The sequence below is a fragment of the Sylvia atricapilla genome, chromosome 7, assembly GCF_009819655.1.
Source record: "Sylvia atricapilla isolate bSylAtr1 chromosome 7, bSylAtr1.pri, whole genome shotgun sequence".
Lineage (NCBI taxonomy): Eukaryota > Metazoa > Chordata > Aves > Passeriformes > Sylviidae > Sylvia > Sylvia atricapilla.
In genome coordinates this window covers 31,986,076-32,009,549 of record NC_089146.1, presented here as the reverse complement: position 1 = coordinate 32,009,549, position 23,474 = coordinate 31,986,076, and the positions used below count along the sequence as shown (strand labels likewise).

Sequence of the window (23,474 nt, the reverse complement as noted above, 5' to 3'; positions counted from 1 at the left end):
ATATTCTTTCAAAGTCTGTTTGTCCGTGATAACAAAGGCAGAAATGTAGTGAGTACATATTTTTCCCAGCTCTTTCCTTCCTGAGAATCAAGTCCTAATAACATGGCACTGATTATAATTCAGAGATCCCTATTACATCTGCAAAAGATGAAATCTCTCCTTTATTATGAAAGCAGGGATTTCAGAATTGTTTAAGAACAGCCTAAATCCTCAGGCAATATCTGTGCATGCCCGTTTCCAGTACCCTTGCTTTTGTTTGGGAAATAACAGGACACTGTCAGATAATTGTCAATTTTATTTTTCATGTGTACAATTGCACATGCCAATAGAAATATCAGGATATTATTTCCAAAGTTTAGCTGCTTTACTACTTCATAATTATTCAAATTGTTTTCTGCTAAGACCCAAAAATTCCAGAGCATTTCCAGCCTTGAGTTTATCCTGTAAAAACAAAACACATATTTGTGCTTAGCTCATATTTAACTCAAATGCTTTTACTTGTGCTTTAAAACTGCTGCAGAGACTGAAGGGCCTCTTCCAGTCTTTGCAGAAATCATGTGCTACACTGATTCTTCAGTGTTTTATCTCATGTATCAAACAGAGACTTGAAAAGGAGCAAAAACCCCCTCAAATGTAAAATCATACCTTCAGTTTATGGTCAAAATCATCCATTGAATCAATCAATTTTCCAGGTTCCAGTTCCCCAAGTGGAAAAGGGTAATCTGTCCCCAAAATAACTTTGTCCTGGTAATAAAAAAAAAAATAAATGTGCATTTTGTAGTAACATTAAACAATAGATTTTAAATAGGATTAATATTAATGTGATACAATGTTATAGTAACATTAATGTTATATTTTAAATGAATAAATTTTATTTTCCCAGATTTTTAATTTCTTTTAAATTAATATTAAACAATAGAACACAGGCTTTCTGGAACGTACAATGAAGTACAAGAAATCACATGTATATATTGGACTGATTAATTATGAAAGTGAATTATGAAGATCTCAACTTCCACTAGGAAAAGAACAAAGCTTGAAAACAATGACCCAAAAGTCCCTTGGATGCATTTTATTTGGTAAAAAGTGCAGGTTATTTATTAATCATTTATGTGGTGTCTAACTGAAGTTATGGTGTTTTGGTTCTGATAAGCAGAAAGTTGAAAATGCAGATTCCAGGCCAGTGGCATGAGTGTCTATTGCTCTGTTGGGTGAATAAAGCACAGTTAAAACTTGTAATGTTTGAACTCTGTTACCAGAGTTCAATAATAAATAGGGTGAAGAAAACATCATCCAATTATTTTCTGAAATGGTTTGTTCTTCTTATTTGTCAAATGCTTAAAAAAAAAAAAAAACTAAGACACATTTACTACTCATTCTGATTTTCTGTACTGTGGTGCTGGTTTGAAAGGTAACAGCCCCTGCAAGAGGTCTGCCTAAACTGCAATGATTAATCTTGGTTAAGTGTTGCCATAATTAAATGGTCAATAAAAGATAAACAGAATTCTTCTTTCTGAGTTTTGACTTACTCATTCCATGCTCTGCACTGCTGTGTGAAGTACAAAATGTGTGTGACACTTTTAGTTATTTTTCTTTAAGCATCTCAGGAAGTTCTCCACCAAATTCAGAACAGACGCTTGGATTTGCAGTCCTGAATTTGAAATTTTGGGCTAAATACATCCACACAAATTTAAAATTATCACTGGGTGAGAAGAATGTGTGATAAGAAATACAAAACAATAAAAATGAACTTCTCTGTGATACTTTAAAAGATGTGACAATGGCAGTGGGGTACTACTGAAAATATGATACAGTGTAAAATTACTACAGATACTTAATTTTTTTAAAAAGAAGTATTTAATTTAGTTTAGTTTAATTTAATTTAACCGGTATTCAACTTCAGATAACAAAACCTAAATCTCATTTACAAAATTTCATATATTTGGAAGTCTGCAGCTTTTTTTAAATGTCATTGTCTTTGGCTGGGACTGAATATTAACTGCAGGTTTGAAACATGTACCTGAAAATATGGGTGACATGATATGATTTGTTTCTGAAAGTAAGCCAGTGAAAAGAAAATTCAATAAAAATCGGTGTGCAACATCCCTGTTATCAGAGATGAAAAGAAATGAGCAGATCTTCAATTGTTACAGGCTCATTTTCTCTCTGGAATGATATTTCCCCATCAGCCTTGGAGAGTGCATACTGCCAACTCTCTTGATTTTATCAAAAGTCTGTTTTCCTTTAGGCTTCGTCTCCTGCAGGCAGGAGTATTTGAAAAAAATGCACAGTTTTCATTAAAAATGTATGTTTTTAAATGTTTCATGGATTTGAAATTGAAATGCTGAAATTGGAACACTTGTTATAATGTTTGAACTCTGTTACCAGAGTTAATACTGAAATGGGGTGAAGAAAACACCATTCAGTTATTTTTTGAAATGGTTCATTTTTCTTGTCAAATGCTTTTAAAAAAATTTTTAATCTCCACTAGATGTCACCCAAAAGTCTCTGAAAGAAACTACACAAACCTTCACCCAAAACCTAAACAGAAGAGAAACATTCTATTGTTCTGTCCCATGCTCTGTCCTGTGTTCTAATTTATTATAGAACAATTAACATAAGATTGACATAGGACAACTTATACCTTCTGTCTAATAAATCCAGTTCTGAGCATAGACTAAAAAAAGTAGATTTGGATGTGTGCACTTTGAAGCAGCTAAATATATTATTTTATTTATAATATTCAGTTAAATACCAAGGTGCTTTATTCAGATAAGAAAAACAAATGTCATGTATTTTATGATAAAAAAAACCCCCAACTAAAGACCATACAAGGTTCATACGAGAAAGTAGATTTAAGTGAAAGAGAAGGAAACACAGAATTTGTCCATCTGTTTACTAGGGAAAGTCATGTAAGACAGGAAGGTTTCTATATTCTCATTTACATCTCCTGTGTACTAAACCAGAAAGAAATCCCACATCTTCACTGGAATATATATCTTTTATTTTCCTATGTAGATGTATTTTTCCCTCTCTTTGAAAGTATTTCACAGCTAATCATGGGATCTATTAATTAGGAGTAAAATTAGGAGCAGTAAACGAGTAAGAAAAATTTAGAAGCAGCGTTGCATTCTTGCTGTGCTCCCAGTGATCTTAGGCTGTTCATTTGTATCCTTTGAGCTTCAGTTTTATAAAATAAAACTTTTTAAAAGTTTTATTTTTTATAAAAGGGGGGTTGCTATACCTGTCTTTAGCAGCCAGCTTCAGAGGAGTGCTGTGAGGCCTCTGCAGATGAATAATGCTCCTAGCATAAGGGAAGTACTGTTATATTCTTCCAAACTGTATCAATAAAGTCAATTTTCCCTAGAAGATTTGGAGGTCAATTCCTTAATTAGCACATCTCTCCTATTAGAGAGGTACATGGGGCTAATGACTAACCTCAGTGGACCCTGCTGCTCAGCACAACTTTTTTCACAGTAATAAGGACCCAAATCTGAAGGTGAATCTCAAAAAGCTTAAAGCATGACTTCACCCTCTTACATAAGGAAAATTGTATTTGCCTTGAATTTTGCCTTTTTTCCTACTACCATGATACACCTGAAAAAAAGTCCAGAATGCTGTAGTTAGTTCCCCTCCAACTTCTGGGCAGCCTTTGGGTGATCGCTCTGGAGGAATCCCCATGGAGAAGTTTTGGCAGAGATGCACTGAATCATTTAATCCCATGTCAACCCAGTGATTCACTTTTTACAGCTGGCAACGTTGGGGATTTTGTGTTTGTTTGTATTCACCTCATGCTACCTCATCACGGGGGGAGCCAAGGGCTGCAGCGATTCTGCACTCTTACAGAATTCTTTCTCAGAAGTGTGTATTTCTGCTTCCACCCCCAATTAACCTGCACCCCTGACTAAGGAGGGACGAGGTTAAATGGACACGACTCATGGCAGCTGTCAGTGGGTTTGAGCGTTGGTCAGGGCCAGCACAGCACACGCTGGTGCAGGCAGTGGCTGCTCCCCAGGGACCCACAGCCATGGCCAAGCACAGCTTCCCTCACTCTGATGCCCTTCCTGCACAGCTCTGAGCTGCTCTCTGGAGAGCTGGCCTATTTCAAACCTCCAGCTCACAAAGGTACAGCCTCAGCCTCAAGACTCCATCACGTTGTTTTTAGCCCAGCATTTATTAATCTTCTGTGTGTTACTCTGCCAACACACGACTGCACTGAAAGCGCTGAGATATTTGGTGTTTCTTTAAGCATTTGACTCATGGATGGGTGTTATGTGAGAATGTCAGCTTTCCTTAGAAAAAGAGGGAACTTTTCATTCTTCATGGTTATAAAGTAAAGTTTGAAATCGTGATGTGAATGTTTTTGTTTTCAAGGACAAGATGCCTTAGGCTACTGAAAACAAAGTTCTGAGTGTAAAAGACATTTATGTTTTTGGTATCTGACTCACGGCTTTTCAGCATGGGATTGCACCTGATGTCACATTGTGTGAGCTCAAAATACTCAGAGGAGAATTAAAAAAGACACCAACATCCTTTGTACTATGCTGGCCAAATTTATTGTGTTAAGACACTTAATTTTAAAAGCCTGATGACAAAATAAATAATATACCAGAGAGGCTAATGCTGAGTGACTTTTAGATTATCAAAATTCAGTTCATAACCTCTCTCTCCTCAAAGAACTAAACTTGCAAAGACTAATCACAATTAAGGACCAGAGTCAGTGTGTAGCTTCTTAGGCTGAAAGGTAGAGAAATTAAAGTGTGGTGCAAAGACAGCAGCTTTCCCACAGCAGCAACAGTTTAGAGCAGCCTTGAGATGCAAAGCTGACTCTAAAGCAGGAATGTCCTGAGACTTGTGTGCTACACAAACTCAGGCAGAAAAAACCTTCCATTCTTCAGCAGTAGATTCAGCATCCTGTTGTACCTCCCCTCCTGCTTTGCTCTTGACATCTACGGTTCAGATTAACAGATTCAGATCACAAAATGAATCCTGGTCTCAGCCAGTCTGAGTCACACAGCTGCTGATTTACCAAGGACTTTCTAACAATGGCAAAACATGGCTCCCAACATTTTAAAATGGGTGAAAGGAAACAAGTGAGTGATCTTTTCTCCTTGCACTGGCAATTTAGAATTCAAGAGCTAGACTCATCCTTGTGTACTAGAACTGCACGTAGAACAAAAATATACTTAGAATGAACATGGTATGGATTTGGGGAGATTTCTCACAAAAGGAGGTAACAATGGCAAATGTTGAGCTGTTACTCCATAAGCCTTTGGGTGTCTTATAAAATGGATGTGCACATCACACAGAGTAAAAATTTTAAATCTATTGAAAAAAAACCACCTTAAAGCCCCTTGCTTGCTCTAAGCTACAGTTAAATTGAAAAGATAATGCATATCAAAAACTACTGGGCTGTGGGCCATGATATATTTTGCTATTTAGAGGTTGGTAACAGAAATGAAAAGAAATTAGTATTGAGAGGGAGTCCTAGTATTTTATTAGTAACCCATTCGGTGCCTAAAATTAATCCCTGTGACAGAGATGGCAAATGCCACCTGAGTTAATACCCACTGGTCATCAGAACTTTCCAGTACTAATAACTTATTAGGAGATCTTTTTTGAGTATATTGACCTGGGTTTTATCTTGCTGGTTTCTAATGGAATTAGGCTCCATGGCAGTTTCTTTGCACATTTTATGGGGCTCCTTCCATAATTCTATTTTTGGTTCAGGGTGGATTTAACAAAAAATATATTCTGTCTCCAATCTTTAGAGCTGCAGTGTTACTGTACTGTACAAACATATACACTTCAAAAAGGTTTCCATACTATTGTTTCAAGCTGTAGTTGTGCTGTCACATGGTTGAATTTTCCATGAATCTTCAAATGCAAAGTTTTCCTAGCAGGCACAAGTGCTGCAGGGGAGCTGCAGGCAGAAGTCCAGTCCCAAAGCCTACAGACTTCCTGTGCAGCACAAACTGAAAACCCACAGATTTTAGGGTGTGATACCTGAGCTCAGAGCACCACAGTAAAGAAAGCAATAGTGCTGCATTACTATTTTTGTCTGGCCTGGGCAAGTCACTTCTGTACCAGTTCTAGTGCAGATTTATTGCAGCAACCTGTTCATAGAATTAGAGAGGAAAATGAGAAATAACAGATTCTTTTTTGTAGAAAAAACCCAATCAGCTGAGTGGTGTTTGTGAACTTTGGTCATAAAGGAGGCCCTGATGACAGCAACAGCCCCACACCCTGTGAGCCTAGACAATGATACAGAGGAAACAGGACTGCAGCTGTTGAGGCAAGAAAATCCCTGTCAGAGGTTGCATTTCTGATTTGACATCTGGGAGGGATCTGCCTCTGGCTGCAGACACTCAGAGAGGTGCAGAGATCCAGGCACAAAGACAGGTATCCTGTTGATTTGCAGTGATCCACTGGAAGCTGGCATGGGGAGTGCCATCTTCAATCCTTTCCTGAGTATTTACTAAATGAGAAGGGATTATTTGAATGTGTTAGGATTTTTTTTTTTGTCCCATGCTGTACCTCATGTAGATGGTTTGCTAAAGTACAAAGATTTCTTTACAAACAACTAAAATGCTTTTGCAAACCCATAATGATTAATTGCCTCTCTGAGATACTCACAAAAGCTTTCATTATTACTATTTTTTCTGCCTGTAACTTCCCAAGTGGAAATACAATTTGATTTCTTCAAGCATGCACTTGAATTTGAAAATTAAGCCATTTGAAAACCAGGCTCCGAACTGAAGCAGTCTTTGCTTGAAATCCCATCCTGAACAAGCTTAGAGAAGGATGGAACTGAGGGTGACAGTGCATGATTTCCTGGATTAAACCCACCATTTCAATAAATCCATATGGCAAAAACATTATCAACGTGGCAGAAGCCCATCAGTTTATTTCACGAGGTGACACTGTCTTCTTCCTGCTTTCTTCTCCTTTTTCTTTTTCCTGGAAAATTAACTGAGGAGTGACTCACCCACTTCTGGAAGCACTAAAACTCACCTCTCCTACTACACTTGTTAGCAGCCTTAGTGCCCCACGGTCGTGGACAAGAGAGTCTGTGTAAAATGAGCCAAGGTATTTCCTGGGATCCACCTTGTTATCCATGGCACACAGGTCAGGGCGCACGTTGAATCCATGGGAGATCCGACCCACCGTGTATGGAAAAGCTCCACCTGCAAGAAGGAACTTTTAATAACTTTTAATAAGCTGAAAATATGTAAAAGGGAAAAAAGGCCTATCACCAAAGATCCATAAGTTTTCCTCTCAGCCCTTTAGAAAGGAAGTGCTCTGCACCAGTGGTTTTTTATTCCTTTACCTTCATTAGGTTTTTTCCTATTTTTCTCACTTTTTCACTACTGTGATACCCAGATTTCTCCTGCTGCTTCCTCATCCCTCTCCTTAAACCACCTGCTGCTTTCCCTTCCTTTTTGCTTCCCTTAAAGGCTGCTGTGCCAGTTCAAACCCTGCAGGCTGGAGAGTGCTCACAGAAGCAGCTGATCTGTCAGACTGTCTGCTTTGGGGTGACAGTGCTCAGCTGGTGGCAGGCTTCACGTGGTGACCCCATTAGCTGAGATACCACAAAATACGACTGTACCACGCTCAGCCAAAGAACAGGAGTTTCACATGGTACACTACTCACCTCCATGTGCAAAGCAAACTTTCAGCTTAGGGAATTTTTCAAATATTCCTCCCATGATCATGGAGCAAATGGCCATGGTTGTTTCTGTTGGCATGCCTAAGAAGAAAAACATCTTAATTCTGTAAGAGCTTTACTTTTTAAACTTCCTATTTGGCATTTAAATGTTATTTTAATTTTCTTCCATTAGCCTTGAACCAACTGAAAAAGTAATAGTTGCAGGGCAGCTGCCCAAGGTCATGCTTTATTTCCACTGGAGGGACATGGAATTGAACTCTAATTAAATGAAATGAAGACACAGGCCTGGAAGTGAAGGTCTTCTGAGTTCTAATTCCAGTTTTTACTCCATACCACTAGGACAGATGGCAGACAGGCTGGGTATGTCCTGAAATACCTGATTCCCGTTATCCTTGCTCAAAGACAAGGCTGGAATATGCCAGGGTGTCTTCTCACCTCTGCTTGTGGGTTTCTTTTGTGTGGGAAGTGGGGCAGATACGCTGATGGATATTCTAACAAAGATTTGGGGTTTGGTTATCACATCATGCCAGATCCTACATGGATCTCTCTTTGCTCCTGGTGAGTTGGATGCCCACTTAGAAACAAAATAGGAATTCAGGTTCCTACAGCAGGCCTCGGTTTCTGAGCACATCCAACATATTTAGAATATCATGTCATTTAAAATACCTACCTTCAGCTTGAAATGCAGCTTGAAATTAGGATCTCAGTTCCCATCATTTATGGGGGAAACAACACCTATCCAGCTCAAAAGGTTATTTGTGTTTTTGTTTTACCATATGCTCAGATGCAAAGCATTATTAGTCTTATTAAGAAAATATTCTGTTCAGACTTTGTTAAGTAAATGCAATAATTCTATTTTCTTCTTAGATCTATGTTGTTGAGCTTGCTCTGGTTAAGACTGATATTGTTTCAAGGTAATGCACTGGTGATTGGGACAGTAAGATTTTCCAAGCAGAATGTGTATTATATGTATGTCGCGTATGTTTTTTACAACTGGTGGCAGTGCAAAACCATGCAAAACAACACAGAACAAAATACATGAGGGTAGAATCAGGTTTAAACATTTCTGGCTGGCAGAATAACCCTGCTCCTGTTATTCAGTGTTATCATTTACCTACCAAATGGGGGAAAAGTGGAAACTAGATAATATCCTACATCTACTGAGAGCTTTCAAAGTACATGTTGTTTCAGCTACAGCTGAAGTAAAGTTAGATTTATTTTCCTTCTGATCAACCTGTTTCCAAGAAATAATCCAAGAAATTCTAGGAAGCAATGCTTGGTTTTGCTTACTCCTTCATTTACTGCTGTTATTTTTGAGGAGCTCGTTTCTGAGGTGATTCACTTCTTCCTTGTTATCTGCTCTTTGTATTTAGGACAAATTTTGTTGCTTGTCTGTTACTGAATAATTTTAATTCCAAGTGTTTAAAAGAAAAACTAAACAAGCTTAGAAACAAATGACTGCAGAGTTTACACGACAGATTTAAACATAATACTAGATTTTAAAAAAAAGGAAGTTTGACAGAAAAATTATGTAATTTTCTCTGTACTTGTACTTTACTTGGCAACAATCTCCTGGGCATAATCCAGTTCATAAATGTAGATTAGGCAGAGTAAATATACACTCACCTATTAGCCAGGGAAACCAATATTTGGACATCCTCCCATCTATCTGCATGTCCCAGGGATGCACAAAGAGACAGCAATTTAATTTCTCAGCAGCCTGCAGCAAAAAGAAAAAAGTCTAAACCTTGACTAATCGTAGCAGAATGCATCTTAGATATTTTCCATGACCTGCAAATCTGTACTGAGCAGTAGTACTAGTAAGTACTAGTAATGAAAATAGGCCCACAAGTAAGAACTATAAGCAATACTTTGCTATATTTACTCCTCTGGGCCGTATTCTGAAGTCCTCACTCAGTTTCACAGCTCGTCCTGTGACTACAAGACTGAAAGCACAGATGATAACATCTCTTTAGTGAACCAAGTGTTTCTCAGAACAATGCAATACAAAAATGCTTTTCCCGCTATGTTTTTCAGCTGTCCTGTAGTTTAAAACTCAGTTCAAGCAAACATTCTTTTGGTTTCATTACACATATGAGAATGAATTCCCATAATGTCTCACAAAATCATTTGAGGATGGTTTTGCAGAGTTGTTGCAGATGCAGTCAGAAATTTTCACTGGGTGGCACTGCATTTGTTCCCTTTGGCCCTCTGCCTGGCTTAAAAAAACTTAAAAATATTCCTAATCCTTCCTAAGAGTTCAAAATCTGGCTATATTCTGATCAGTAATCCATCTCTACACAAGTATGGTAATTTTCCCAAAACTACTGACATCTTTGGAAAGGAAAACAGAAGACTAGTGTTGGATGCTGACTCTGACTGTGTAATTTAACTGTGTACTTAAATTTAAATACACAGTCATCAGAGTCATTCATATGCTTAACCAGGATTTAGCAGCTTCATTTTGTCAGATGTATTTCTGGACACGCTCTTGTTGCTAAGGAGATTATCACACATTCAAAAAATATGGGTTTATTTACCCATACATGCATAAATAAAAGCTGCAACTTCTGGATCGTGGAGAATAATTGCCATCTACATTTGTAAACTAAAGATAGCAATTCAGTAACTGGCCTGGTAGTTTGGCAAAGTTCATGATCCAATATGGCTTAATTTCATGATCTGTATTATCCAGAGATGTTTCTAAAAATGAAAGGGGATACTTCCTACATGTGTGAAACTCAAGCTGAAGGATGCACAGTATAAGAGATCCCAGAACAAGAGAGGGATGTCAGTAGAAGAGAGACAGGGAGTTACTGGAGAGAGTTCCAAGAGGATGAAGGGACTGAGCATCTCTCCTGTGAGAGAACTGGGACTGTCTGGCTCCAAGGAGAGAAGGCTCAGTGGAGATCAGGCTGCCCAGAGGGGTTGTGGAGTTTCCATCCCTGGAGATATTTAAAGGCCACCTGGGCATGGTTCCTGGGATCTGGCTGTGTGTGGTCCTGCTTGAGCAGGGGCTTGGTCCAGGTGGTCTCCAGAGGCCCCTCCCAAGCTCAGCCACGCTGTGATTCCATAATTCCACACTGTGGGCATCCCCAAGAGCAGATGTTGATATCTGACTGCATGTGGCCATAAAAACAAATAGTCCAGGTGCTGCACCACCAACAGAGTTTTTGAATAAATTAAGCATCCTCCAAAATAATCTCTGTGAACCAATTCCAAGCTGACAGCTCTAATAACTTGAGAAACAGATTCAGAATGGACATTGATTAAACCTCTAATTTGGACAAATGACTACCCTCATCTGGATCTCGGGCTGTTTAAGAAATGCTATCTATTAATTAATTTGACAATCAATACATTCAGTTTGGAAATTTTGGTTCTGTTTACATAGTTCTGTGTGGTACTTTGGTGCTACAGGTATCTCTGATAATCTCTGGGAGTTTTATCAATTATTTCAATAAGATTGGATACAGCAAGTTGAACTCAAATGCAAACAGGGCAGAAATGCTTTATTTGATACTGAACTTACCCTCACAAATCAAGAAGGCAGCTCTACAGTGAGAACTTGTATAATAAAACAAAATTTGCTATTAATTATTATAAAATAGATTATAAAATTAAGTTAAAATATGTTTCAGAATATGTTATTATTGCCATTATATCATATAAAGAATTATCGTTTGCAATTAAAGCTGAGTCTCTCTGATCACTAAGCAGGTTAGAAGGCTCAAATGATGCCCGAATGTGCTCCAAGATATTTTTAGACAGATTTCCATATCACAGTATTCCCCCAAAGAAGGAAAACAAATTGGTACTCACAGCATAAATATCATAGAGCTCCAGGGCATTCAGGTCCCACTCATTGACATGAGATCCTATCTGCACTCCAGGAAATCCAAGTTCATTCACACAACGATGCATTTCCTTCACAGCCAGCTCTGGAGCCTGCAGAGGTAATGTGCCCAGCCCAACAAACCTCTTGGGGTACTTTTTTACTGTAGCAGCTAAGTCATTGTTTAATATCTGGGCGAGATCTAAAGTATCCTGAGGTTTGGCCTGGTAAGATAGGAAGCAGAGCAGTGCATTGAAATGTAGTTCTCAAATGTTATCACCTTTGGAAGTTATTGGGTAAATGTCATTGCAAACAACTGATAGGGTTTGAACCCAAATTTGCTTTACAGTTCTGAAGAGCTGGAAACCAGCAGGGCTAAATTCTGCCTGGCTTTAAAACCTCTGGGTGCAGTTCTGCTTTTTCTCTTGAATATTTTATCAACTGCTGCTGCCTTTAGTGCTCAGGATGAGTGCAATAAAGTCCAGGTTGCTGATGCACATAAGTGCCTGGTCTTTTGTGAAAAGCAGTCCCCTGGTTTTGTTCAAAAACCTCAGTAGATAATCTTTATACATAGCAATGAATATTTACACTCCTATTACTGGAGCTGAAGAAATAAAAATAAGAAATGTGAGATGCTGGAGCATGCAAATTCTACAGAGAAAGCTTGAGCAAACTTCTCTAACATTTAGAAGGAGAGAACATCCATCATTCTAATAAGGAAGTGCAACATCCATGCAATCAATCTCTGTTTTTTTCCCCAAATACATATTTAATGGAAAATATTCCCTTAGATACCAGAATAAAATTTTGAAGAGATGTTACTAACAAAAAATTCCGAGTATCAGTGGTATTTCTTATATGTGGACTTAACACAATGGTTCTTAATGCACAAATCCATTTACATACAAACATCTTGACCTGTACACATTGCTAAATAATCACATTCAGAAGGTATTTAGAACAGCATTTTGCTGTGATTTATCTCCTCAGCCTGTTTTATTTCTTGGAAGCATTCAAGATCACCACGTGGGGAACACAGGAACTTAAATTTACTCCTGCATTTTAAGATCCAAAGCATTCTAGGTTAATGAGTCCCATGCCACATTTAAACAACCTGGGACAAGGTCATAAATACATCTTTGATGCCTTTTTTTTTTTTTCCTGAGAAAATACTGATTGATGTCTATCTTTCCTAGAACTTGTACATATATGTCTGCCTGCTAACCATGGATTCATGCTGTACATATTTTTCCTCCCTGTTTCCAGCTGCCCCCAGAAGAAATCCAGCTGTTGTTTCATCTTTTCTCACTGTGTGTGCCCCGGTGTGGAGCTTTGCCAGCACATCCTGCAGACATCTTCTCATACCTGCAAGTCCTTTTTTTTTTTGCCTTTTAGTTTTCACAGCAGAATAATTTAGTCACCACTTCAATTTGTAGGAAGATGCTTCTGTATTTTAAAAATGTTGCTGCATATGAATTACAAAATATGTTGGTTGGAACCTACCCAGTAGCTGAACATTACAGGGACTGTGGACAGGACTTGGACGGTGACTCCTGAGTAAGAAAAAGCAAATATTAATGTTTCCTTTTTTGTCGGCTGTTTTTGCTAAAATGTTACAAATAAGAAAGTACTTTGGTTGGAGAGGCAAAGTGTAAAAGCTTTAATGATATAGAGGCAGAGTGTAAAAGCTTTAATGATATAAAAGATGGATTAAACAGTGGCATAGAGTTTTTTTTTTAAGTTCAGGATCATGGCAATAAACCTCATAGTGTATCAATTTATTAGGATTTGGATATTTTTGCTACGTAGAAAGAAAAAACACTACCATATACATACTAGATAATTTGTGAAATTAGGTTTTTAGATTTTAGAAGGACTTAGTATGCACATGTACAAGCAATTAAAATAGCAATTTAATTGCTATTAAACAATTAAAATAGCAATTTAATTGTTATAAACTCTCACATGAATGAAACTGACATTTTTAACCAACAGAATACAGTAACTCAAGTTTACTTTGGGGTTAATCTGTCACATATATTAAATAAATAAATGAATTAGCCCAAAGATAAATAACATTCTGTTAACAATGGTTGTTAAACAATGTTTTCCCAAGTGTTCCCAAAGCTATATTCTGTTAGGTTTCATTCATCTTGTGTCTGGACTATGGAGGTTGTAAATATAAAAAAAAATCTGCCAGATTTAAGAAATAACTTTGATGTTAAAAATAAAAAGAATTAAGTCCATGTTGTTTTGTTTCTGCTCAAACACAAATCTATATAATAACATTGTATGTGACAGGTTATAGGAGTTAAAACAACAAACCTGGCAGACAAACAAGATAAACAATAAACAGTAATTAGGAATTCACAAAACAGCTACATGCAAAACTGTTTTGTGTTGATTTATTTTTTTATGCCTGTTTGTAATATTTTTGCACATATCTTGTCATGCTTTAAATTTTTAAACTTGGTTGTTGGTAGTAAAACTACTAGAAAAAAAGATAGCAGAAAAAATCTCCAGGAGAATGAACTCTAGGAGAAATCTAAGACAATGACTTGCCAAAACATTTCAATGATTAAAATGATTTATCCTCCTCCTCAGAAGTTTAAGTAGGAAACAAGAGGAGAAGCTGACTCAGATTGCTACAAGATGTTATTAATATTATGTACAGCAGTGATGCTTTAGGGGTAGGGATTAGGTCTGCAAAATTAAATGCTGAATTATCCAGGTTGGATCCTCCACCAATATAGACACCTGATTGGTCTGTTGAGAACATTCTCCATGTTTTCCACAATAACCACTGCATGTGCTTTCTATCCATTTTTACACTTCTGAGCAAATTTAACATAAACCTTAAAGGTACATTTCCAAGCTGACTGTTCCTACATGTTAGCTTTAGGAAGAAGAATGAGCACAAAAATCCTCTACTCCTTCACCCTCTTCAGAGGTTTTTACAAAGGAGAAAATAACAAGGGAAGGCAGTTAGGATGAACTGATAAATTTTCTCAAACAAAATTGTGATGATTTGTGTCACAGAACTGTGATTTAATTACTTTTACAGCTTCTTTTATTGAGTTACATGGATAGCTTGTTTTATTGAGCGGATCAAGACAGAAGTATGTACATCAATTAGACTTAGGACATATGATTAGGAGAACTAATTGAGTCTCTTTGGTCCACTGGAGACCATTTCTTATTACTGGCAAGATTTCTTGGCCACTGCACAAACAAAGCCTTTTAGCATCCGAGCTCTAAGTTATCTCTCTGAGTTAAAAATATCTTTCAGTGACTGATTCTAGTTTTGTTCAGCGGGGACACTCCTTGCATCTTTGCCCCCAAATTATGCCATGTCTTGAGGTTAAATTTTTTGGTACAATCTGTCTCAGCCTGTGTAAGAGAAAGCAGTCTGAACTAAGTAGCTGCAGCTTTCTAAAGGGAAAAGAAATAAATGTGGTCCATATTTATCATTAGCTGAGCAGTAAGGATGAAAGAATGAAAAACACCAAGGCCTTCTTTTTTTTCCCTCCACATAATTAATTGGCTGATGCCTGTATGTCTGGAGTGCTGTAATAAAAAGGGACATTTTTAGGGCACGAGTCACCAGATGGTGCTGTAACATACAGGTTTAGATTATTTTTTAACCAAGCGAGCACTGTTTAGTTCATGAAGAAATATTGTGATGCTCCTTTCATGACACATTTTCTTTTCTGGAGAACTGCTGCAAAAATTTCAAAAACAAAACAAAAAATGCCCCTGTGTTTTCCCTTTGTCTACAACAAATATGTGGGGCAGAACTGTTTTGTAGAAACTTGCCATTAGTACTGAGGAAAATGCCTGAAAGAGAAAGATGCCCAAAGGCTATTTATGATCCACTCTGTAGCTGAGTGATTTGGTAATCCCCAAAATCCCTGAGCTAACTCAGAGAAACATTACAGTCTAGTCAAGGCATGATTCTGTGATTCTGTGACAAGGCAGCATATTTCAGAGTTTGCAAAGGCTTTCTGGCATTCCCATTAAATGTCTAATGGTTGGGGTTTCAAATACTGCTTTTCCAGCGTGGAAATGAAGTAGGTGAAATTTATCTAAATTGTGTTTATATAAATTGCCCACTACCTGGTGAGTTCCCAAGCCAGCCTATGTTATGTGTTCCACCAAACCTCCCTAAGAAGAATAACCCAGAGTATCTCCAAACACAGAATCACAGAATAATGTAGGTTGGAAAAGACCTCTAAGATCATTGATTCCAACCATTAATCCAGTTCTGCCAAGCCCACCACTGAACCATGTCCCCAAACACCACATCTACACAGCCTTTAAATCCCTCCAGGGATGGGGACTCCACCAGGGCTGTTCTAGGGCTTGACAACACTTTTAGTGAAGAAATTTTTCCTAATATCCAGTCTAAACCCTTCCCTGGTGCAATTTCAGGCCATTTCTTTTTGTTTATCACTCATTATCTTGGAGAAGAGACCAACCCCCTGCTGCCTACAACAACTTTCATATGCTTGTCGAGGAAGAGGAGGAAACAATAATCCTAAAGATGCAACTTGTACAATATCTGCTCTTTCAAGCAATTTAATGTGTTTGTTCCTTATGAAAAGTTGAAGATATTCAAATTGTGTCTGCTGGGAAACTGATGTAGGAACTATTCAGGCATCAAGCTAAGAAAAAAAAAATCTTTAGTAACATAGTATTTCTCTTACTAGAGTAATTTGGAGTGACAATGTTAAGAAGAATGAGCAAAAGTAATTGATCAGCTAAGATTTTTTTTCCCTCATCCTCAGTCTCCCATCTGACCAACCTCATTTAGTGGCTTGCAGGTAACATGATGGAAATTAAATTTGCAGTTTCTAAATGAGTAAAACTCCCTTTTCTGACAGAGTAATTGCACCAGTTCTCCAGGCTGAGTCCTCGGGTAAAAACACAGAATGAAGCTGCAACAGCTTCATTCAACATTCATAATTTCAACAGAATGAAGCTGTTTTTCTGGCTAAACAGAAAAAAAGGTATTAGAAAAGGAAACAGACATACAAGAAATCCTATGTGTAAAAAGAGTATTTTAATATTTGGAACAAAAATGAAAGGACTTCCTCCTCCTTTACATGAATCATGTTTTAAATGGAATGTATGGTGCCATTTCTAGTCCAGGGTCAGTCATCCTTACCTTTGTCAGTGAGTTACTTAGTGCCTTAAATCCGACCAAAATGAATAAATTCTAGTGGGGAATAAATTGCTACTGAGAATGAGGAAAGTCATGGGCACAGGTTCCTCCTGAGTATAAAGCAAATCAGTAAATCAGTTTCCAATAACTTTAAACAGATTTAAACCAAGGAATTAGTATGGGAAACTTTTTTTTTTTTTTTTTTTTTTTTTTTTTTTTTTTTTAATATTGTTGTTGAGCACTTTCAGATGGACTGACAGAGAAGTTGTTATTCTAAATGAAGCACAATGATTTGAGTTCCTTCATGGAGATACCTGACTGGTCCATCTCTTTAATCCGTACTTCTGGATCCCAGCAGTTCTCTTGAATAACTCTAAAAACTTTTCCATCCTTCATCATCTTTGCCTGTCCCTGCGAAATGACATTTTCATATATTATAAATGTGACAAAGCAGTACCTGCTAATTTATAGTCTCTTGAGTATATTGTGCTCCTTACAGAAATTCAGTGGCAAAATTTTGATCTTTTATTTCTATTCAGCAGGTATTTTTAAACAAAGACTATTTTTAAAATAGACATGAATAGAACAGTCATTTATAGTTCAGATTTAATTCTTCAGAATAAAAAAAAAAAAAAAAAATCCCCTTCCTTTTGCAATGTGCATCACTCTATATTTATTTGGAAAAGATACCAGGTACCTTAATGCAAGTTTATCCTCAAACCAAATTTTGACCTCAAAACAATGCTCTAATTAAATCTGTGCTAAATTTTCCCTTTGGGTATGTATGTGTTCTTTTAAAGTCAATAGCATCACAATGATTCCAGTAACTACAGAAATAATTGTGCAACACAGTTAATTTCAGTCCAGTGATTTCTTCTCACCAGTGATACTGAGACAAAAGGAGACCTATTGTGTTGTCTTAGATTACATTTCCTCCTTGGGAAGAAAAAGAATTTGGGGGGAAAAAAATCCCAAACAAAACTTAAACACAGTATAAACCCATAACCTGAATTAGGGTAAAACCCTTTCTTATAACCCACAAATTTCCAGACTTAGGAAGTTCAAAAAGTTATCACAGTCATGAAATTTAATACTGTTCCTTTATCAGCATAGAAATGTTTAAAATTTCGTATTTGGTTGATGTGTGAATTGTTCAAAAGAGGGACAGTAAGCAAATTGCCTGTTACAATTAGGGGTACCCAGCAGCTGCTACAGACAGAACAGGATTTCTGTGGGCACAACGGGGTGAGATACAACTCACCAACACCTGCAAACCCTGCGTATTTCTAGGCTGCTTTAATCTACTGTGGGGGCAAATGGAAAGTCAGAAGATCCCCTGGTGCTGTGCACATGGGGTGGGTAAGTGCAGTCACTCAGCAGAGGCAGAGAACACATCCCATCTGCAGGTAAAAACCGAAACCCACACAAGAAAACACAGCAGTGGTTCCTTCACCTTCCAGTACACAGGAGCTGGGGGCAAGGCAGTCCTTGGGCCCTTCAACAAAGGGATTTTCTCTCTCTCTCTCCACTTTATTTTTCCTCACAACATTGGTCTTATTTAAGATCCTGGCAATTTTTCTAAAGAAAAGAACTTGTTAAATCAGAATGTTTATAGTGATTTCTTATATGCTACTAGCATGCTCTATCACGGGGGGTTCTATCTCCTTCTGAGAACTCAAACTGCTCTTAACCTTGAATTGGTTATTAACTTCATACATCATTCACAAATATACTGTCCTAATGAATATTTTAAAGCCCTCCTCAACAAATTTGAGTGTGCCGCCTTGGCAACCTGTCAAGATACTTGTTAGCTGTATCACAGGTTGTGAAAATTACTTGAAATATTACAATTACAGGGTCCTGGTCCCCTGGTGAGATACTTCAGGTTCTTGTAAAACTGGTTTTCCAACCTGATGGAGAGGTTTACTGAAGCCATACACTCAAATACATTAAGAAAAGTTTAGGGCATTGATGTAGGTTTTCCAATAAACAAACAATTATTTGGGATGTGAGAAAAGGGCAGAGTAGAACTGAGCACTTCATCACATATGAATAGATCACATGAACTTCACTGTTCCATTCTACACTTTTCTATCCCATCCTAAAAATGATCTAATATTTAACATTTTAATTAATGTATGTGGCAATTAAGAGAGAGACATTTAAAAATTAAGTCCTGCAGGTTCAGCAAACTACATTTAAAATTCTCCCATCACTAAACTACTCAGTGACATCCCAAATTGCACTTCTAAAATATGCACCTAATTATTTTCTTCCAGTTTGACCCTGGTGCTTCTTCAAGTCTTTGGGGTTTTTTTTTTCAATCCTAGGAGTTAACATCCCCAGGGCCACGTCTGAACAGGATTTCATTTTGCCATGCACTTTTTGTCATGCAAAATTTCCAGACAGAAGTAGGCCAGATGGAATTCTAAGCAGAGCATGTAAGGCCATTATTGACTTGCCACAAAGTTCCTCTGCAGAGTATTTTTAGCACAGAGTTTTAGCATCAGACCTGTAACAAAACCACCAGAAATGTGCCCAATCCTTGTCTCCTTCCTGCAGCTGCCACCTATCCCAAAAGCTGTGCCATCCCCACTTTGGTTCTGCAGGTGGCTTGTTCTTGTTTACTGAAATATGAGTTCCTTGTGGGTTTGCTTCTCATACAGATGAGAATTTAACTCAGCCCAAATCTATTTGCAATCTACTTTAGCTTGGCCAATCTTGTTGAAAAGACTTTCTCAGAGCTATCCCTTCCAAGTGTAAAAATGAGATAATAAAGAAGAACAGATGCTGGTTCATACAACAGAGTGTGAGTTTCATCTTTCAGGCAAAAAAGTTCTGCTGAGGTATATTTGGACTTGACCTGATGCTGCTTCATAGGAAACAGAGCTCTGGAGAAATTTTATCAAAGACAGAGCCAATTTTATTGCCACTTTGCTTCTTAATAGATCTACTGTGCAAGATCAGCCCTGAGCACCAAACAGCCCAAACCTTGCAGTGATGATCCAGCTGTACCCATCCACCATATCCGTATCTCTGTGGAGGAAAGAGGAGAAAGGCAGTTCTAGTTAGCTCTCTGCACTAATAATAATAATAGTAATAATTGCATTTCTTACAAAAATGCCTCATTCAGGACAAACACTTACATGTGCTCAGCTTTGGGCCAGAGTAGCCTCACTGACTTCAGCAGAAGTGCTGAAGTGTGGCTGGACTGGACTAATGGGCTTTGTAGAGCTGGAATTTTAGTTTCCAGCTCAACAACATTTTTAAACAACATTTTTAAACAACTGCTTAAAAAATGCTTGAAGTGGGTTACTACACTGAGGTTCTGACTGAAATAATTGTGATACAGAAGATATTAAATTAAGCATCTGACAGTGTGAGAATCAAGCTGACAGCTTTCCAATCTGTGATCAGTTAATCATTAACACAAAGATGCATTGATTCTACTTTTCAGCTTCCATGATTCAGCAGCAGGAGTGAAGGTCAGCCTCTTGCCTATTAATATTTAAACAGGGAAGAGGAGCTAAAAAGGAGAAGCTTAGATGCTCATTGATTCTTCCAGAGAGGTTCAGAATTGTTCATGCAAAAAACGCAAAACCTAAATAAGATGCTGATTTCTTTTTACTTCCAATTAGAAAGGAATGAACTCTTGAAGTCTCTGAGTGAAAACAATGCTCAGAATTCCCATTTCTCAAAAAAAGAAACATTTACAAGGAAACTAAGTAAGAGCAGGCATTTGTTTCACTGAAGTGTAAAAGATTTGGACACAGTCCTGAATTTTCTGTGATACCAAACCAGTATTTAATGCCACTGTGAGCTTTCCTAACGTGGGTGAAGAGCCAAACCTCCTGACCTCAGCCAGAGACTCAGTCACTGAGGCTGTGAGCTCTGTTTAACTATGTAGATTTTATTTAAATTGATACATTTATGGGTTCATACACATCTAAAAATACTGACATTTGGGGAAAGTTTGATGAGTGACAACTAATGAGAACTCTAAACTAGATCCATGCTAATTGCAGTTGTAAGCTGAGCAGAAAACAAATGCCTGGAATGGGTACTGAAGGAGCCCACAGGCAACAGAGAAACAAACTGGTCTGGTTTTGAACTTATTTTATTCTTTTTTCCCCTCAGCTATTAGTTGTAGGTATTGACAATCCATATCTGCTTTTCTTGTGTTTTTTATTTTTTTTAACTTTTGATATTTTCCTAAGCTATTAAATCAGTGTCTTGACAATAGAGTTTTCTAGTTCGAAGGTCCAGTATTTACAAAGCTGGAAACAGGAAAAAGAAGTTTAGCACTAACTAAATGTGTGCATGTTAAGGTACCTCATTGGTTTTCCTTCCATGAAATGGAGAAATCTCTGTTAATGGCTTCAGAGAATTCTGAGTATTGTTTTCTACTCTGAGCCCATTAATAAACCATTGAATCGTTCAGAACAGAGGGAAAAAAACCTATCAGGTGCAAATTAAATTTTAAAAATGTGATATTTGCCTCTTTATCTCTGTTTAAAGAAACGAAATGTGGCCCACAGTGTCTAACATTAGTGAATATCATCTTGATGTGCATCTGTGAACATCAAGGAATTCTTGGGGTCATTTTATCCCAGTGAATTTATTGCCCTTTTAAAGTACTTACAGATAAAAATGTTTAATTAAAAAAACCCCAAACCATCTAGCATCAGAATGAAGGAATTCTATACGCATTTTTATGAGGTTATTGCACAAAAGGCAACAAAATCTGAAAGACGCAAAAGTGACCTGTGTTTGTATCTGGATATTTAAAATCCAATGCATTTAAAACAGACAGAATTATTCTAAAAGTATCTGTATCCTCACCTACATTATCCAGTGCATGTGTTTTTCATCAGGAGCTGTTATTATTACAAACAGGAGGTTCAACTAGATATTTATAAATCCTTCCTAGCTAAACAAGGAAACAAACATTCCTTTCCAGCAGGTTTTGTGCATAATGATCTTATTTTTCACAACTAATGAAGAAATAATCCTATGTATGTTTCTAATGCCAGGTTTTCTTATGACTTTTTTTCTAATATGCTGTTTACATTTCCCAACTGCTCTCTCTCTCTAACATTGACTGAAACTGGACTGCTTAAAATCACAGAAATGCAGAGCTAACAGATATGAAACCCTTTCAGATTGATTACATTAAAACCAAAATGACATTTTTCATTCTAAAATACATTTCACAGGCTCATGAAAAATATTGTGGACAAGAATAAATTTATGTCACTGAATAATAATAGTAATAATAATAATAACAACAACAACAACAACAGCAGCAGCAATAAGTTAACAGAAATTCACTTATAGCTTCAGTCGTCTGACAACTGAGATTTTCTATTTTAAATACAATAGGCTACTTCTTTCCAGTAACTGAAAAAATAGCAGATAGTTGTAAAAATTATTGCCATCAATTAGCTGTACTTAGAGTGACCCCACTCCCATTGAAGTTAATGATTTCATGCCCGTGGGTATATTGATGTGAATGAATTTGTCTCGGTTATTAACTTTGTCTAATATTTGATTATTATTTTATTTAAAACAAAAGTGTTCCATTTAGGAACAGAACAGCTCTATTTTTAATCAAGAAAGTGGAATTTATACCTTATCATCCAAAAATTTTGTGTCTCAAAAAACTCAAGGAAAACTTAAAAAATTGCTTCAGAATAAATAAAAAGTGGGGAACAGAGCCTGGCTTTACACTCCTTTCTGACTGGACTCTTTCTTTTCAAAGTAATGCAATATAAATATTTTACAATTGGAAAAAAAAAACCCAAAACAAAACCAAATTATACAAAAACCTAGAGATATTTACCACAGAACCCTTCATTCATTTTTCCTTCAAAAACCACATTGGGAGAAACGGTTGCTGATAACATAATGCACTGAATACCTAAACACTTATTACCTTTTTAAGGTCAGGCCATTCCTTAGGCAGAATGTGGCTATGAATATCAATTTTCATTTTTGAAGTGCCAGAGGAGAAACACTCCTTCAGTGCCAATGTTTTCTGTGTCAGTGCTGCTATCCCTCCTGTCCCTGGGCCACAGGTTATTAACTTTGGCTGCTGTCCAGATCCACCTGCTGTCCTATCAGGGGAATGGGGTACAGTGGCCAACCAGGGAGCCTAATTCCAGAGGAGTGGCTCACCAAAAGAGCAAAGACTTCGAGCAGAAAGTCCCTGTTAATGCATAAACTGCAGCTGTCTGAGGGCAAAGGGAAAAATACTTGTTTATGTTGGCACTATGAAGGGATTTGTTTTGCACGGAATCTAGAGTATTGAAAATAATTCAATAAAATTGAGTTGGAATAAATGTATTAAACATGCTGACTTGAATTTCTTCCCTTCTCCCTCTTAGGTTTTGAAATAATTTGTAGAGGGCATATAATATACCCTCGGCAGTCACACATCCTCATCTATTCTCTTTTTTCTCTTGCATTTTCTTTAAAGTTTTATTAAATCCCGTCCAAACTATTGAATTTTAGTCAAATCTATGCTCTGCATTTTATATTCCCCCTCCTCATCATTGGTTCACTCAGGATATTTACACAAGCTCCTGCATAATGGTGCTCACAGCCTCTCAAGATGCCTCAATTATACAGCAATACATAGATTCATTTCAAATATAACAGCTTCTGCATCCTAAGTTAAGCTTAACTGGAGCTATTTCAGATTTCCTGTGAAACTACATCTCATCTTTTGCCCTTTACTCAATTTAGAATTACACTTTGCTTAAGATACCCTTGCTCTTTATTTGTGCTGTATTTTTGTATGTAAT

The 23,474-nt window shown here is 37.2% G+C and overlaps 1 protein-coding gene across 1 annotated transcript; it reads right to left on the bottom strand.

Annotated features, from left to right (window-relative positions):
- Positions 1-277: 277 nt before the first annotated feature.
- ACMSD (aminocarboxymuconate semialdehyde decarboxylase) lies at positions 278-22,732 on the bottom strand. Its single transcript, XM_066323166.1, has 10 exons — positions 22,604-22,732; positions 19,660-19,704; positions 16,983-17,079; positions 13,008-13,057; positions 11,492-11,728; positions 9,296-9,389; positions 7,655-7,750; positions 7,015-7,187; positions 646-744; positions 278-441 (listed from the first exon to the last, which is right to left on the bottom strand). The coding sequence occupies exons 1-10, from the start codon at positions 22,658-22,660 to the stop codon at positions 379-381; spliced, it is 1,011 nt and encodes a 336-aa protein (XP_066179263.1). The 5' UTR covers positions 22,661-22,732; the 3' UTR covers positions 278-378.
- Positions 22,733-23,474: the final 742 nt, after the last annotated feature.